This window comes from Bactrocera latifrons, unplaced genomic scaffold (assembly GCF_001853355.1).
Source record: "Bactrocera latifrons isolate USDA-ARS-PBARC rearing strain unplaced genomic scaffold, ASM185335v1 scaffold_1002, whole genome shotgun sequence".
NCBI lineage: Eukaryota > Metazoa > Arthropoda > Insecta > Diptera > Tephritidae > Bactrocera > Bactrocera latifrons.
In genome coordinates this window covers 38,920-55,077 of record NW_017534412.1, presented here as the reverse complement: position 1 = coordinate 55,077, position 16,158 = coordinate 38,920, and the positions used below count along the sequence as shown (strand labels likewise).

Here is a 16,158-nt window from a genome sequence, read left to right as displayed (position 1 = left end):
TGGTTTGTGCCCCAAATTGAAGTGTTATTTATTCAACAAATCTTGTTTTAATGTCCGCAACCATTTGCGAATTTAGGCATACAACGTAACTCACTTGACATTACCACTCTGCGTCGTAGGTATTTACAGTTACGCTCCTGTCTGGCGTAAAAATCTGTAAAGCTTTCGGCTGTTGGCATCCTTCCTGTCTTCCTCCAACAACACATTGTCATTCAAAATTTATGCGTAATTTAATTGAAAATACTCGCGTGGAAAAGATAAGAAAACGGCTGGAAGTTGCGGCATAAAAGAACCTTGAAGCTGTGAAGACTTCGCTTTTGACTGCAGTTGCTATCAAGATGTCATTGTTATCTGTACGAAAACTTGCTTCGGCTTTCAATTTGCTAGTTTCTTTTGGTATACTCGAAAAATTGTATAATAAAATTAAGTATATGAATTTAATAAAGTACAAAGAGAGAGAGAGTAAAAGAAAGAGTGAGTGGAAAAGAGTGAGTTAGAGATAGAGAGGGAAATTTAATAAATTGTTGGACTCATAGAATGAGTATGATTTAAATATTAGAGAGCAGTAGAAGTATGGGACTAAGAAACTAAATTTATGCAATTGCTAAATACACTTTTCTCAATCTAAGGTGACACATAGAAGACATCACGAGATTCAACCGATAATAGCTGTAAATATTTCTTTACTTATTCCAATCAAATAGGCGATAAGTTAAGTTAAGTAGAGGTCATCGTCAGAGAGACCAAAAATTTTCACTATTTTCAAACCTGCTCCTTACTAAAGCTCACTACGGTGAGAACGAGGCAGGAGAGCCTTCATGCCTTCCAGTGCTACTTCTATCGACTTCGCACAAACTCAGCAACTAATACTTGCCGTGTTGTGACTTTCGCATTTGTCTCAAAGTGGAATGTAAAAACCATTAAACTGCTGGCTCTTAACAAGGTAAACATCGAGGCAATGATAGACTGTCCAATTGGCACTCATGCGGTGAGGCAAAAGATTTTGGAGAATCTAACTTGTCGAAATTGCAATGAGCAAAATTAGTGGAAACACATAGATACTTTCTCCTCAACTTTTCAGCTCTCACCAGAATTAGGTTGAGTATCTCTGTTGCAATACCTTTTGCGATGCTGCCAAATTGGCTGGAGAGGTTATAAGTCGTTTTAACAAATTCGTGGCAGACCTCAACGTCGACGGAATTTCCGATCCATATTCAGGTATTCTGCTCTAGCTGTCCACGGGGGACTATTCCTGGCCTCACGGAAACTCAACTTATTTACTTAAACCAACCTAAGATAAGTTGGTAGTGGAGCTGGGAGAAAAACATACACTCAGTTTTTATATCCCAAGTTAGAAATTTTCTCATAATTAGCCACTTAGTTCTGAAGCGATTGACGGGTATGTAGTTATAGAAACGAGTCGACGAGTAATATGATAGCCGGAAATACTTAAGAAAAAGCGACTGGCATGAGGCTATGTAGACAATAAAAGACTTCCTTAATATCTAATTTACATAAAATATAAAAGGTTCATCTATTTTGAGTTTCCCTACTTATTTCTAAAGAAAAAGCGTGGAAACTTCAAATTTAATCGGAAAGGTTTGTAATCATTCGAAGGAACGTTCTTTGACTTTTATTTTTTGAAGTTTATTTCTTTCAAGTTTTGGCTGCGGCTGCGTCTCAGACAGTTAATTGAGTGCACTTTCCGATGACTCGTTCGAGCGTTTCGGCTGAACACGCGTGATGTTTTGCTCCATGGTCTGAATCAAAGCGGGATTGTCCGCAAAGACTTTTGATCCCACAGAAAAGAGTCTAGCGTAGTGATATAATATGATCTTCTTGGCCAATCGACCGACCTAAAAAGTAAAATTCTATTCTCACCGAAGTATTGTTTCAATAAATCAAATATCACCGAGATCACGATCTTCTTTGTTGAAGAAATATGGAAAGATAATTACATCGGGACATAAATCACACTAAATCGTGTTTTTTTTTCCGGTAATTTCACTTGTTTATATACCCATTTAACTCGAAATCGGCAACACTGCTAAACAAAATTTGGCTGGAAACGTCGAATCTTTTTGACATTTTTTAAGAGCTCTTAGAGCGAAGCGATATCGCGGCTTCAGTTCTTGCCCAAGCTAAATTTTTTATGCTTTGAATTTAAGATTACGACGTAAAATGCGCCAAATCGTTACACAGGTCAGTCCGTGATCTACGAGCGGCACCGATTCGACTCTCCACCGTTTTCGTGTACACTCTTAGCTACGGCTGCTATCGTTTCTTCACTCCGTGATAGTCGTGGTCTACTCGGCCAAATATTATCCAATAATGAATGTGAGGTTTCATAATGGGTGATGGTGTTGCGAATATTACGCTCAGGTGGCCGATGATATTGACCATAAGCGAAAGACAGAACGCGAAGTTTTATAATAAAGTTAAACGATTTGTAAGCGCTGTTCAGAATTAAGTCTCTCCATGATGAAATTTCAAAAAAAAAAAAAATTGAACAAAATAACATGACAGCCTGACGCGACTCACGCGCGATCTGTGAAAAAGAGGCTACTGACAAAAGTACCTCTACTTGGATCACCCGTTACTATGTATGAAACAAACTACTTGCATGTTGATATACGCAAGTTCTTAGTCCTGCCAGCCTACATTTGGTTGGAAATGAAAAAGAAAAAATTTCGCGAAGCAGTTCACAGAGAAAAATGAAGGAATTAGCAGAGATTGCGCAGGCATTTTAATAATTTCAAGACTTTTCAAATAATTGCTAAATTGCATAATGTCACGTTAAATCGCCAAACGTCGAGAATGCTATGCCATTAATGGCAGAAGTTTTTAAAAATTTGTAATCTCAGGAGCAGAATCACTTCTATTTGCATTTATTAGCAACTTGCGTTTGATTACGGTTAAATCTTTATATAACAGATTTGCATACTAACAGCGCCTATACAAAAATGTGCGATAGATTTGAAATATATCTATATATACGTATATACTAGTGAGTATATGAATTTGTACCGTTATATGTATATAAGCAAAGTTTAAACTTATGCAAATAGCTGTGTGTGTGTGTGCGCTTACGCTAATAAGTGTTTGTTTATGCATTTGCTTTTCATTGACCGTCGCGTGTCCTTTATGTCACAATCAAGTTCAATACAAATCTCAGCAATTTGTATGCGATTTGATTATCTTTTATGGCCATGTACCGTTATAATGCAAACCCACACCTCACACAGCACTCACACTTGTCACTACCAGCTCGGTTTGGTATCAATTTAGGCGAGAAGGGAAGAAAAAAAGATTATTATCACATAACCACTTCATGGCTTAACGCTGAGCTTCCGTTTCCACCCACTGCCGTTACCAAGGCAGCCAGTACTGATGAGTACACATGGCCACAGCCACTTCACAATCCAGCACTTGTCACTTGCTGTGTGGCGCTTATAAAAGTGTGTACGCATGTGTATGTATGTATGCAAATACTGTTATATGTGTGTGTGTGTGTGAGTGTGCGCTTTCATGCAACGTTACGGTATTAATATGCGAACTGGCATATCGATGGCAATTTGTTTCCATACGAATTGCTTTCAATTAGCATAAAAATGTCGCTCATTCATTCGCTATGCTTGGCAGACGCACGCATACTCGTACATAAATACTTTCGTACACATACACACACATATATGTATACATAATTATATGAACCACAGTGGGTGTATATATATGTATAAAGATTTTGTAAAACCAGACTGTTGCTTTTGGCCTTAAGAAATAGTGCTTTCATGCACACACATACACAAGCTACAGAAATATACAAACWYAYMCRTRYGTAYRTATATACAYTCATASATACAAATATGTTCCTGGCAACTGCCGATAATTTTATCTCTGGCGCTTAGCAAGCGTGAATGCCGCCTACTTTATCCTATCTGTTGATTTTCCTCGCAGTTCTGAGCTCCCGGGTTTATCGCTTCAATTCTCCAAGCGCCCATAAACGAGTTTGTATTCACAAACTAACAATCAGTCGAAAAAACTTTCGCTTCATCTCTTCTGCAAAGCTTCTATTGTTTAAACGTTCGTCTATATTTAAGCTTCCTTTTAACTGTATATACATTCATGTACATGTACTCTCATACAAATGGATGTGTGTGCACCATGCATACATTTGCATATAGCTATGAATGTGTTAGTATTTACAAACCATAAAATTCAGGCTTTTGCTCTGCTCGTCTGCGTTTTATGTAATTCCGTTTCAATATTTCCCTATCCTTTGCCATTGATCTCAGCTTGGTCCCTATTCGTGCAATAAAATTCATATCCATTCAGTGTTGCCATAAGGAAATTAGTGAGGCGTATGAATGCCAATGTTTCGGTTATAGATTGAACTGTGGAAAATAATACCGTTAGTAGCGTATATATTTCATTGTAGTTATGTAGAAATTGTGTGTAATTCATACAGGAAATTAACGCTCAAATTTAAGCGATAATTATTCAGTGAAATAAGAAAATTTTATGGATAATCTCTAATAAATGTATTATATATAACCAGTGATTTTCGAAATGAAACTCATTGTTTACTATATAATATACATTGTGAAAGTATTAGGAGATTGTAAATAAAACGAAAAATATTTAATTATTCATCAATATTTATTTTGTCGCCCAACGATTTTTCCAGTCCTCCAAACACTTYTCATAAGCACTTTTTGAGATGGCCTTCAGCATCATCAGCGAATTTTGTTTTATTTCTTCGATCGACTGGAAACGGGTTCCTGCGAGTAGCAATTTCTGATCTGGTGAATACGTTAGTTGATCGATCATATTCATAGCGTTTTTGTATTTTAATTTGGTCACAAAAATGGCTCGATGCGATGGTGCATTATAATCGTGTAAAATMCTTGAATCGTTCCTCCACAAATTGGATTGTTTTCGACGGATGTTCTCATGCAATACGGCCAAATAGAATTCCTTATTGGCCGTCTGCCCCTTCGGAATAAACTGCACCATCTGCACCAAACCACGAATATCGAAAAAAATCATGATCATCACCTAGAGTTTTAGCGCTTTTTGCGTGGGTTTTTTGGTTTTCGGTTCGTTTTTTCACTTCATTTCGATAATTTTTGACTTGCTGGACGATTGAGTCAACCGAGTATTGAACGATTCCCAACCAATCTCTTAGTAATAAATTTAACAATCCTCGAAAATGCAATCCTATGTTTATAAAAGTGAGCCTGTCAATCAGATTTATTAGTACTTTGGGATATTTCAGGATTCGCAAAGAACTATCTGAGTTCTTCGATAGCAGAAAGGTTTCAGTCAAGGAGACTCCCCATCGTGTGACTTCTTCAATCTACTGCTAARGAAAATAATTMGAGCTACAGAGCTGAATCGAGAAGTCACAATATTCTATAAGATTGTAAAGCTGCTTGTGTACGCCGATATTATTTATTTAATAATAATTCTGCTTTCTCCATACTAGATAAGGTAGCGAAATAAGTGGGTCTGGTAGTGAACTCATATCAAACAAATAGCTGTGGCTTTCGCGAATTGACTCACACATCGCTATTGACAGTCATAACTTTGAAGTCATGGATAATTTCGTCTATCTTGAAACCAGTATTGCACCAACAACAATACCAACCTTGACATTTAACGCTCCCCCGAACAGTTGCTACTTTGAACTGAGTAAGCAATTCCTCTCTTGACGAACAAAGACCAAACTCTACAAGTCCTCTTATTCCCGTCCTTCAATATAGTGCGGATGCTTGAACGATGACAACATCTGTTGAGTAGGCCCTTGGAGAGTTGGAGATAAAGCTTTTGCGAAAGGTTTATGGTCTATTGCGCATTGGCCACAGCGAATATCGCATTCGATGGAACGATGAGCTGTATGAGATATACGACGATATTGGCATAGTTCAGCGGCTTCGATGGCTAAGTCATGTTGTTCGAATGGACGAAAACACTCCAGCTCTGACAGTATTCCACACAGTACCCGCTGGGGGAAGCAGAGAAAGAACAAGACCTCCAATCCGTTGGAGAAATCAGCTGGAAAATACCTGGCTGCACTTGGYATCTCCAAATTRGCGCCAAATARGAAAAAGAWGAAACAAYTGRSGTGCTGTTGTTAACACGATTTTAACTGATTGCGCAAATTAATTGAAATTTATTTTCCAGTGAAATTAAGTAACAAAATTGCAATTGAAAATTACACTAAACTCAAAATTTACAAAACGAAAAATCTCCTACAAAATTGTGCAGTTTGAAAACTAAATTCAAGCGAACTACACAAATTGATGCGCACTGAGGGCACACTTGCGGCAATATAAATTAAAAAAAAAAACTAAATTCAAAAAATTGTTCTCCGAAACTTTCCACACATCCGTTTCCGCTGGAAGTTGGGGCAAACAAACCCATTGCATTACTACACATCGCTCTCGGCTAAATATGATATTTCTGAGTATATTTTCAAATTTTATGGCCATGTGTGTGCGGCTGCGTGTGTGTGTGGTTGCGTGGGTGTGTATGATGTGCACTGAAGTTGCCAGCGCAACGTTAAAGCGGCTGCCAGTTCGCAGCAGGCGTCTGCGTCCGCACCCTTCGCTATTTGCGCGCGCCTGTCAGTGTTGTGCAGCGAAGTTATTTGTGTGCCCGTGACAGAAGCAGGTTATCGGCTAATTTCGCAGAAATAACTGCTGCACTAGCGGCGCTAGCAAGCTACGCAAGCAACATAAAACGAGAGAGCAAATACACGAAAAGAAACATTAAAAGAATCAAAAAAAATAGTATAATCTACGCAAAAATATAGAAAAAAATGTATAAAGTACAAAATAAAATATAAAAAAGTCCGAAGGAATTTTAAGAAATCGCAGGTGTGCTCCACGAACTGTGAATAATATGATTTTTATGGCGCACACGTGCCGGGAATAATACAATTGCCTCAGAGCAGCCGCTTTTTTGGCATTAAAAACGAGTTTTAGCAACAACAAAATAAAATGTGTGCGTCGCATAGAAAAGTGTAGTGGAAATTAGCCTGCAAAAAAGAGGCGAAAGCCTTTCTGAAACTTTATCTTAGTGAGCGTGCGCAACAACAAATCTACTGCAAGCACTTAACACCTTTTGTTTTCTATTTGATCTGTGTTTTTTCTGTTTTTCTGAATTTTACGCCAGCACATTCGGTTTGATAATCGTAATTTGGTGTTGCACGTTGCCGCCGAAAACCGCCAGATAATAAAAAATTCAACACGAAATGAATAGAAAGTTTGCAAACAAAAATAAATTACTGTTATATCCGCTATATATCCAATTTCCATGTATATAGTACATAAATATATACTATATATCTATGTGTATACATTACTATATATATATGTTCACAAATGTCTAAATTTCACTGTGTTTACTATGTTTCAGGCACCAACACACGCCCCATGAGCACTTCGCAGACGTCATCCATGTCGGGTGTGCAACCGCACTTTCTCTCGCGCGGCCATACATATCGCGCCGTGGTGGGCGACACTCTGGTGCTGCCGTGCCAAGTCGAGAATTTGGGTGAGTTGTTGCATTGCATTTTGTTTTCATTTGGTATTTGTTGTTGCTTTGATGTTGTGCATGAAAATTTAATCCCTTGGTGAAATGTTTATTACTGCGTATAACTTACAACCACAATAATATTTTTTAATCATGCAAGTTACTTTATTTCTGTGGCAAATAGCAAAACCAATAATAAATCAGAATTAATTTCAATTTCAAATTTTTGTATTAAAATAAAACAAAAACCCATCTTAACTTTCGTGGAACGCTTTCAAATTGCAGCTTTCTGCCATGAATACTTCCAATTATGTATTGACAGACATATGTACTTTAGAATTCTCAGACTTAGAGAATGCCCGAAATTACATAAATGCTTTCGGGAATCCGCTGAGCTCAGTCCTGGTTGTCTCCGCTCACGCACCTTCGAGGGAGGCATGGGAAGAAAGGACTCGCTGGAGGAGAGAAGTGGGGAGCTTTTCTACAAATAGAACAAAGTTTATGGGGAAGATTGGTGGAAGGGTACACTGTCGGAGACTTTCTATCGGCGTCAATTTTAGAGTAGCAGGGTTGTGTGAACTGACTGTGCCACCAAACTAGTGAAAAGACGCTAGCTCTTCAGTATCTCCTTATTTTATGAATATCCTTCAGTGTGATTACCATCCACTTCAATATAGAGCAGTGATATTAGCTTTGTGTTGAACTAAGTTAGCTGGCTGTGAGGACTGTGGTCTCAAGACTAGTCAAAGGATGCCTAGACTCCTTATTTCTAGTATCGAGATATTTTACGATTCCACTGGTTTAGGCCTGGCCAAAGCAGTACTGCAGGAATTTGTAAGGCTGACTAGCTTGCTGGAACAAGAAACTCAGTTTCAATAACTGCGGAATTGCATTAGGTAAGAGCTCCGTTGGTTACTTTTGACTCACTACTAGAATGTTGGAATTCAGATCAGACCAGCAAGCGTTGGTCAACAATCAACACATTTCCAGTCCAGAGTCATTCTGAACTAGGCTAAACCGTAAGATTCATACAGTAAGATTGAATATTTTGCCGGATGCCGGCTGCATTAGCTGTGTGGAAGAAGATGCGATGGAATCATCRCAACAATTACTCCCCGAATGTCCCGCTTTTGCCAGATCAAGCTCYTCACCTCGGATCTCATACTTTTAGRTATARCAGTGAAGTAGCRGAAATAGCGTGTTTGCTGATAGCTGAGATCCAACTAGGAGAATTCTTTGATTGGCTACAGAAAGGACTGTACAAAACCATCTAAGTGTGATCCTTCGCCAAGCTAAGTGATTACTCATCTTATATAACCTGCTAATGGTTTTTCTTACAAAGTAAAAGACAGATAAAAATACAAAGACAAATTAAGTGATTTTACTGGGTTACAATGTCCAAATTCAGGACAAACAGATAACGCAAAAAATATATGGATTGTTGTTAAACGTTTAATCTATAGGGTTTTCCAATAAGAGTGAAACGATTTGGGATGTCAATGAAATCCCTTATCCCCGTGATAGAAAGTACATTCGATGCCATTACGTATCGAACACGATTTCTTTTACATTGCCATCAGGTTTGCAGTAGTCCACACACTGAACCCAATTTTTCGAGGTTTTCAAGCATAAATCGGCCAATGCTGCTGTAATTTCACGTCCGATATTCTTAAGAAGTTAATCAATCATAATAGACAATCTGGAACCGCATATTGTAGAAGTCAATATCATCCAATTCGGGCCGAAAATATTTGGCTATCATTGAGCGGTAGCAGTAATATTATGGACACTGCGGGCACTTCTATGCCTCACTGGCACGGGAACATTTTGCACTGTGCCTGTGGATTTCAAATTTTCCACTAGACGCTCAATTGTCGATCTGATAGGACGATCATAACGACCATAAATTGGACGTTCAGCTCTTAAAGTTGAGGCCACTGACTCCGAATTCTGTTAGTAAATTTTGGTAATTTCGATTGGTGGCTGGATCGTATATTTTTCTATCATGATGAAATTGCCATTTCCTTACTAAAGAGAAATATCAATAGAGCCAGGAAAAATGTGGCGGTTTTTGCTGTCCCTATCGGTCTACTTTTCGAGCGTCTCTATTGAAAAAAACCCGTTATTTTAAGGACTATATTTTATAAACAAGTAATTAACTCTGTATCTGTAAATATTTCCTCCAATGTCCATGCGAAGTGATTGACAGCGTTTTCATACCCCTATTATGTTAAACGTATCTATTGTTAGAAGACAACATGAAAATACTTCTTAGAAAACTTAGAAAACTGGTCTGAAAAAACAGCAATTTAATTTTTATAAAGATCATTCTGATGGGGTTTTATGAAAACTTATATTTTCATAATATCTTAATTCTTATTGGCTACATAAAAAAGCTGGGACTGCATGATCGAAATAGACTCGATTTCAATCAGGCAGGGACTACAAAAATTAATCGTTTTAGCATAAAGATGTGACTGCTGACGAAAATTGGATCTTTACGACAACCTTAAATGAGAAAATTCATACGTGAACCTATGCAATCAGCCAAATAAGTGGCAAATCCGAATATGGATGACTTCAAGCTAATGCTTTCTATTTGGTGAGATCAGAATGGCGTGCTGTACTATGTGTTCCTAAAATCGGGCGACGCAAAGCTGAAGCAAGCGATTTTCGAAAGACGTTCGGAATTCACGACTAATCACGAGCTAAAAATTTGCCAACAACGATCGGTTTTATATTGTAAGACTGGTTAGAAATTATTTGAAAAATATCATTTGGAAATCTTGCCTGTTCTGCTTACTATTTGTTCCGGTCGATACTCCACTGGAATACGATGCACACTAGAACAGGGTATCAAAATTTGGGCTTACTTATTCTTAGTTTTCTTTAATAATAAAAAAAAACATGCAAATATAGTTACAGACCAAATATTTTTGAACTGGTTTGAATAGAGAAAACATGTCAGAAGATTTATTGTTAGATATATATATAAATTTAATTACCTACATCGGACATTTGCAGCAATAAATGCTAGTACAAACATAAAAGCGTTATATATCTCAATTAGCTGCATGTCACTCACCCGCCACTCGCYATTCGCCATTCCATTAGCTATTGGCAAGGTAAAAAATATTTGCAGAACGTCATCTACACGCCAACAGTCAAGAACTGGCGCACCTGCCACTTGGAAGCGCAAACAGCTGAGGCTTCATTATAAGAATTTATGAGAATTATGAGAAAGAGTGTGAAAACCACATTTACACACACATACGGCATAGTACAAGACGTATGTCTGTGTATAAGGGTGTCTGGAAGTGTGAGGTGAGACAGCAGCAACAACTAATTGCCCATTAAGGGGCACTTATCTAATATATGTGCTGCGCATATATACTAACACACACTTATACAGATACATATGTATGTATGTATGTGGACACATGTGATGGACAGCCTTAGAGAATGTCAAATAAATGTGTGCTAACATGTCAGACGAAGCGAGCACCTAAGAAGATGTGAAAATGTTAATACAAAAATATGCATTTATATATAACATATATATGTATATGTATGTATATGAGTACATATGTATGTGTGGCATATTTGAGTGTGTGCATTCAAGAGCGAAAGAGCTGCAATAAATGTGGGCAGCAAAGAAATTTACTTAAAGGAGTGGTAAGTTGAAATGTTGTGTTGTATAAGCAAAGTGTGTTCCAAGTTATACTAATGGGAGCTGGCAAGTATAGGGTAACCAAGAAAGGCTAAAAAGGTGCAAACAACATGCAAGACGTAGCCAATAATGCCGACGACGACGACGACGACAGTTATAACAGACATAAATGGCATTCGAGTGTAATGGMCAAAGCGGCAAGTGAGCGTGTGAGGCAAGAGGCAAGCAAGTGGTGCAGCCAGCGTGGCGGAGGACACTTRTCAACGCGCTGCAATGCATTTTGTTGCATGCAACAGCTTCACTAAGTAGATAATAGAGCGTATAAATTACACATTGTGCAAGCAATTTATTCGAGACTATCAGCATTAACTTGCCACACACCACCACCACACATCTGCACATCTAAACGCCCACACATATGTGAGGCCAAAGTATTTTTTCACACCTTCCTTCGGCAGTCGTTCATATACATAAATATTTCGTGTCATAAGTAACTCCATTAGTTCATGGCTCATACTCGTATCACATGAAGTGATGGAAAAGTGTTGCATGTGCGAAGTGCGCTGTGAAGAGGACCACAAAAAGGCTAGTGTGTGCTTGGCAGTGACAGACTGACTGCTCTATGCCGTGACGGCCACTTTGGCTCTGCTCTAGCCATTACTGTTGCACTGTTATGTTTGCTGTGTAATTTGAGTGCAAATGCGGCGGAAACGGCAAGGACGCTTGCAGAACGTTCAGTCTAATGGGCAACTCACTTACCCGCTGCACTTGCAGTTATATGCTAAAAAAAATGTTGAAAGTAACTGAGGATGGTTTGCTAGCGTGAATGCAAATGTTGTGAAAATAAAATGCGCAATTTTCTTGCGTTYTAAATGCAATGCAGCAGTTGACTCGAGACAAGCATTCCATTTTTAGTACTCACTCAAGCATATCTGTTTGGTTATATTATATAATTTTCTTTCTGTGTAACAGAATTCATCCGAACTAGTCCATAAGTTACTAAATTATCGATCTGATATTTTTCATACTTCYCTCTCATTCCAATAAACTGATTATTTGAGAAAACTGCTGATATTGGACACTATAGCAGATATGTCTGTAGCTGCTTGTCTGAAAGATCATTTCACGAAATTCGGCATGCATTATTGCTCAAGACTTCGCTACAATTTTCCAATAAATTGTTCAGATCAGACATAGGATATCTTCTTTTCTTGTCGAGCGTTCTTAAATGGACTTGAATGTTGTTTAAATCATACAGGAAGGATGGAAGGTTAGAAAAAAATACGATTCCTGTTGTATGTGAACCTTTGGCGGTGACATTTCAGAGTTAATCACACATATAGACCTTCCAATAGCCACGTCGTCTCCTCCAAATTGAGAATAATCTCCCCAGAGGAGATCTTATTTTTTTGGAGTTACCCTAAGCTTTTGGGTTTTGGACCATCAAACTGCTGACTGAGTTCGTTTTCCACCTTTACCTCATGTAGGTATGTATGATCTTTTCTATGCCGACATCCTTTTCTACTTCAACCGTCTCCAACGTGGTTTTGTTGTCGTCCGCAAGGTGATGCTTCTTGAGGCGAAGGAACACGCTTCCGACATCCCATGCATTTTTTTCATCTCCCTCTTCGTCGATTGATTTCGCCAGGCTTCACACTATCCAGTCGCTAGTTGGCACGTCCGGCCGTTGTAACACCCACAGAGCATGTTCCGCGTGCACCASGCGAGTTATGATTACGTACGTTTTAAACCGATTAAACACCGATGAAATACTGTCATTACAATTTAAGTTTTTAATTCGGCTAAGCTGTTCCATCGAATGACCGCATGAGTTTTTTCCATGCTATGACATTTGTTCTGTCGGGTTATTGTGATCTATTAGCGAGATCAAATGCTGGTTTGTCCGCGTGCTTGACTTTTAYCGTCCTGGCATCGTATTTGCATTTCTTCTTTTTCGAAGGTGGCATCGGTTTGCCCTCTGCCAATACGATTGGTATACACTAAATYCGAGGCTTTCTCTTTTTGCCAGAGTTGGAACCTTTAGTCGCCTGTATAGATGAGCGAAGAAGCTCTTCTTCCTTTTCTGCATTAATGCTTACAGCGCYATCTTGGTCCGAAACGAGAGGGGTGGTGGTAGCAGTCTCGTCTACCATCGACATTTGGACTGATATCTCAGTCCGTTTCGTTCCATGATTGTCCTTCATGTTGAGTTTTTGACGCGTAAGTCCCTACCCCTAGCGTTTTGTATCTACCGCCAGGTACCTCATTAGATGYTTGAGGATGCTTATAAAACATTCCAACATAAGAGGATGATTGGAAAAACACGTCAGCCTTYGCTAGGAGCTGCCTGTCTGTAATGAGTCTGACAGGAGACAGCTTGAGTTCACCAATGCCCAGTCGACACCCGCGCAGAGGACTTTTTGTCGATCAGAGTATTAAACAAGAGTATCTCAAAATGTTTTTCAAACTTCGATAATTCTTTTCGTCACAAATGAGTCTTCCAATACTACAGTTTAATAAGAGGCCTAAACCGAAATGTTGCGATTTCGATCGTTGTGTGAGTATTTGCTGATTCGGTTGTTGTTACTGAGGCTAAAAATAGAGGCATTCACGTTATAATGAATAATGATAGAATTAAAGGAGTTAGTACTTATTTGCGATTTAGTAAAAGTCTAGATTTGTAGAGAAGAAAGAGTATTCAATAGCATTTAAAGGTTCTCTTCATTTAACTGATATAAAACTAACTTCAAATATAACTCATTTTTGCGGATAATTCACCATTAATATCACATTCATCAGCAGAGCTGTATATATTGCACGTAATTCGCCGTAGGCTTGCCTCAGAATTTTGGTAATAATTCTGTCATATGTCACTTGTCAATTAAGTACAGAAATAAACAATGAGTTCATGGACAAACCAATCGCTTCCCTGTAAAATCTTTTTTTATTTTATTACTATTACAATTCCAACAAATTGGCTCCAACATTGAGTGACGAAAGAAAATCTGCGAAACTTAATTTCCATAATTGACGTGCGCATTATTGGGCTTTCAATAGGCATTAAGAGTCTTTGTAGCGATATTGCTTCTCTCACGTATTAAGTGCGGCAAGCCACTTTAATGCCGTTATATGGCTGTGTGTTCATGTGCGTGAGTGCGCTCATATTGTCAACATATTGCTGATTAATTTTTTAATTTTTACCGATTTTATATTTATTGCTTCGGCTGTTCTTTAGGCTCTAAGCGTTGCGGTTGCGGCGGACGGTCACAATTTATCCTTTTTCTGTTTGTCAGGCATGACGCCACTTAGTCAGTTGAGCTTTATTGAAAAGCCATTCGCAATTAATTGGTGATTGTGTTAAGTACAGGAATAAAATTTATATTGATAACATGATGCTTTATGAGTCAGCGTTAAATCTACGAATGAAATTTAATAAAATGAGCGAATGCAGAGCTATTGGTACAGAGCGGAGTAGCMGGCAGTGCTGCACTTGTATTTCCGTTATTGCTATTGGCGGTAAATATTGATAATGGGGATGAGGAATGCTGCTGGAGTAGCAGTTGGTGTGAATGAACTTCGAAAATAGGTGGCTCTCGCTGCAGGCCTAGTCCTTGCTATTTGCTATGTAGAGGGATCTGATATCGGCGGTTTCGACAAATAAGCAGCATCGGAGGAAAGGACTTGGGACCCATACCCGTATATACACACAGAATGATAGTCAGACACGACTAAGTTAACTCAGTTCGATACGCTGATCATATCGTGTACAGTGTGGGAAAGAGAAAACCGGCTCCCAGTGATATGGGTTCCCTGCTCCATCAATTTGGCAGAAAAAAATTTGTAAAAAATTGTTGTTGGCACCGTGCCGCCCTGAAAACTCCGTGTCCGGGATTAATTGTCGCGACCTCTAGCTCTCTTTCGGTCATTATACACTAAACACTTTACAAGGTCTCGAAGATACACTAGAAGGTTRTCATTCCCAACAAGGAGCATAATGAGATTGCAGACAAATTTAATATTTAGTATTTATATTCGATAAGATTTAAGGAGTTATTGATTTGGAACTCCTTCTGCACACCATTTCTCTTCGAATATCAAAAATCCTACGCAACTATACCATACTTTCATATATGTAAATATGTACATATATATATATAACATTATATATTTATTTATTGCCTACCAATAAATGTCATTTCCTTATTGGCATTATACCGCTCAGCAGGTGGCGCCACGTGCACTAAATTGCCATCGTTGACAATAAATATGTAAATATGTATATTTGTGAACATCTGCTGTCAAAACATTCACTATTTTTGTTGTTGTGGTATTTCTTTTGCTTACTTTCCTGTCTCAACGGAAATTGAATGTTATTGTGTTTCTAATACTATCCGAAAACACACATTTACACCAACACATCCAAATGTTTACTTATGCTCAAACAAGCTCCTTCACACACACACACACACACACACATATGGCAAATGAATACACATACACACTTACTTGCAAGCAGCATACGAAATTAGCAGCAAATCCTGCATATCCGGCCGTCATAGCCAGGCCATATTGTATGCAAATATATAAATAATTCATCAGCTACAACTTTGCAGATTGAGTAGATTTTGTCGTAAGATTTGTGCATGCTTGACTTTGGCCAACWGTAATAGCTCATGTAAGCGATCAAATATTCTAAGCCGCCTAATCTAAGTTTGTGGTAAAAGTGTTTTCCTTTTTGCGCTTTACAGCTTTTCATACTAAATATGTACTAATACTTAAGCGAGTTAATGCTTGAGTGAGTAAAATCAGTTGGGGCACATATGACGGTTATGTAGATTAATTTAAGAGGTCAATTCTTCGTTATTAGGAAATATTTGGAAGAAAACAATAATAACTATACCAGAAGAAGGAACTTTCGAACGATCATTGGGCGAAAGGAAATCAAATTT

The 16,158-nt window shown here is 38.3% G+C and overlaps 1 protein-coding gene across 1 annotated transcript in view; it reads left to right on the top strand.

The window, feature by feature from the left end:
• Positions 1–7,422: 7,422 nt before the first annotated feature.
• The window catches only part of LOC108967577 (limbic system-associated membrane protein-like), a gene marked incomplete at both ends in the record, with an annotated part of 43,584 nt that continues 34,848 nt past the window's right edge, over positions 7,423–16,158 (top strand). Inside the window, one exon of the mRNA XM_018931100.1 lies at positions 7,423–7,560. Within this exon, the coding sequence (XP_018786645.1) occupies positions 7,423–7,560 (138 nt within the window). The remainder of the gene's footprint in view (positions 7,561–16,158) is intronic.